The 2,163-nt window shown below is 38.2% G+C and overlaps 2 protein-coding genes across 10 annotated transcripts in view; one reads left to right on the top strand and one right to left on the bottom strand.

Moving 5' to 3' along the window:
* klhl6 (kelch-like family member 6) overlaps positions 1 to 2,163 on the bottom strand; it is a 43,002-nt gene that overhangs the window by 20,141 nt on the left and 20,698 nt on the right. The gene's annotated exons all lie outside the window — the stretch shown is intronic.
* Positions 1 to 2,163, top strand: part of LOC103459328 (immunoglobulin superfamily member 3-like) — a 10,194-nt gene that overhangs the window by 5,346 nt on the left and 2,685 nt on the right. The window contains exons 5-7 of the mRNA XM_008400808.2: positions 308 to 682; positions 1,244 to 1,615; positions 1,705 to 2,097. Coding sequence (XP_008399030.1) covers positions 308 to 682; positions 1,244 to 1,615; positions 1,705 to 2,097 — 1,140 coding nt within the window. The remainder of the gene's footprint in view (positions 1 to 307; positions 683 to 1,243; positions 1,616 to 1,704; positions 2,098 to 2,163) is intronic.

Below are 2,163 nucleotides of genomic sequence, written 5' to 3'. Positions count from 1 at the left end.
TATATATATATCAAACTTTGGAAAACATGTTACTTCTCATTAACACTTCTATTCTTCTTGTGTCTATCAAAGTAGAATTGATTGATAGTTTAACTTATTAAAAATACTCCAAATTTGTTGTTCTAAGATAACAAAAAGTGAAAGTATTCAAAGCTAATAAATTCTTTTGCAAAGGAGTTGCAAAATAATTTTGTTTTCATTAGTTTTCAGTGATGAGAGGTTGCTGATGACAATGTTGATAACAATTTGCCTTCTGTCATCATTTTCTGTCAAACCCAGTCACATCTGCTGCCTTATCTGCTTACAGAAAGTGGACTCTCAGTCAAAATGGAAAACATGAAGCAACCTCTTGCCCCAGGAGAGAAATTAAAGCTTATCTGTGAAGTTGATGGGGTCAAAGGTCAGCTCTCTGTCACCTGGAAACGCAAGCCCACACTTTCCACATCATCTTTGTTTGCCACCATCATCAGTCTAAATGAGAACGGTGTCACAGAAAAAGCAGGGGCTTTTACAAGTCGTGAGGTGAGAGTGACGCGTCCGACGACGAACAAATTTGTCTTCGAGCTGGCTGATGTTGCAGAGTTTGATTCGGGTACCTATGAGTGCACCGTCTCTGAAACGCAACCCAACGGCAGAACCCAAAGCCAGACGCAAAATGTCAACGTCAGTGTGAAGTCTATTGGTAAGAAGTGTGTGTTTGTTTTATATAGTTTATTCAAGATAAATATTGAAACCTACACATTTTTATTTTAAGACAGCTGATTAATAAATAATATACTTTCTGTCTGTGACAAATCAGACAAACTGTTGGACAAAAAGAGACATTTAGTGGTCACATAGTCTACCAACTGTACCAGAAATACCACACACTTTGGTCAGATGAGCCCAAGACTGAACTTTTCTCGTGTGCAAATATGAATGTGGACCTGTGCCATACTTAACCACCACAGCTAAGAATGGTGTGTTAGCTGTAATGCTGGGGGTATCCTGACCCCATCGTGACACGTTTAGATGCTGGATGACCTGTTGCAAGATTGCCTTAAAAGAAATTATCAAGGTTCCCTGGTTGCTCAACTTAGTCAATTCATAACTCCTCTAGTGATTATCCTATTGAAACATCTGGTCAAACTATATTAGATACAAAAAAATTTAAAATAAATAAATAAATCATTTCAAGTTTAAAGATATTTTACTTTATCAATTTGAGTTATATTTTTTCTTACCATTTCAATTTTTGTCTTAGATTCAGTGGTAAAGATGGCACTGAGAAATCGAGAGCCTACGGTGACTGTGGGAAACGACGTACAATTAATGTGCAAAGTAACAAGTCCACGTGTGCCGATGACTCTTACTTGGAGCAAGGAGACAGAAGACTCCAACCTAAATACCATAGTGGTACTATACTCAAATGGTTCCATCAGCTGGTCTGGAGACCAGTACCGTTACCAAGTGCAGGTGGACAACCAGGGTAACACCATCATGCACAATCTGAAAGTCCTTCGTGCCAGCCACAGGGAAGCAGGGAAATACCAATGTATGGTGTCAGTTTTCCTGCATAACGTTTACAAAAAGCTTCCTCCATCCAATCTGGTGAATGTGCAGGTGCAAAATCCAGGTAATGCAGAAATTTGATGACTTGTTTTGTAGCTCTGTTTTTAGCTTTTCACATTTGTACCTCTACTTATTTGTCTCTCACCTTTCTAGCAAGCAAACTTGCCATATCTTCCAATCACATCATTGTCCAAAGAATAAATACTGACATACAAATTGATTGCAAAGTTACCTCAAGAACATCTGAGTTTTCTCTATTTGCTGTCACCTGGGAACTCCAACAAGATGCTGTAAAGAAGACCATTCTGACCTCAGACCATAATGGCATCATTACATTTGGGAAACAAATCGAAGAGAGTCTCATGAAACGGATCAGCATGAGGCACACTGACGGGCCTACTTTTGAACTAACTATTCAGCAAGTCAGAATTTCAGACAAAGGCATTTATATGTGCAAGGTGGCGGAGTACCTACAAGATCCCTGGGGAGAATGGTTTTCACTCTCAGATAAAAATTCTACCACAAACGTTAATGTCACTGAACCAGGTAAGTTTCTATTTTCTTAATTTTAATTTTCTTTAATAATTTCTGATTCTAATGTATTTTACATTC

The sequence above is a fragment of the Poecilia reticulata genome, linkage group LG2 (assembly GCF_000633615.1).
Source record: "Poecilia reticulata strain Guanapo linkage group LG2, Guppy_female_1.0+MT, whole genome shotgun sequence".
Taxonomy (NCBI): domain Eukaryota; kingdom Metazoa; phylum Chordata; class Actinopteri; order Cyprinodontiformes; family Poeciliidae; genus Poecilia; species Poecilia reticulata.
Note: the sequence above shows the minus strand (reverse complement) of the source record. Positions and strands in the feature narration are given on the sequence as shown.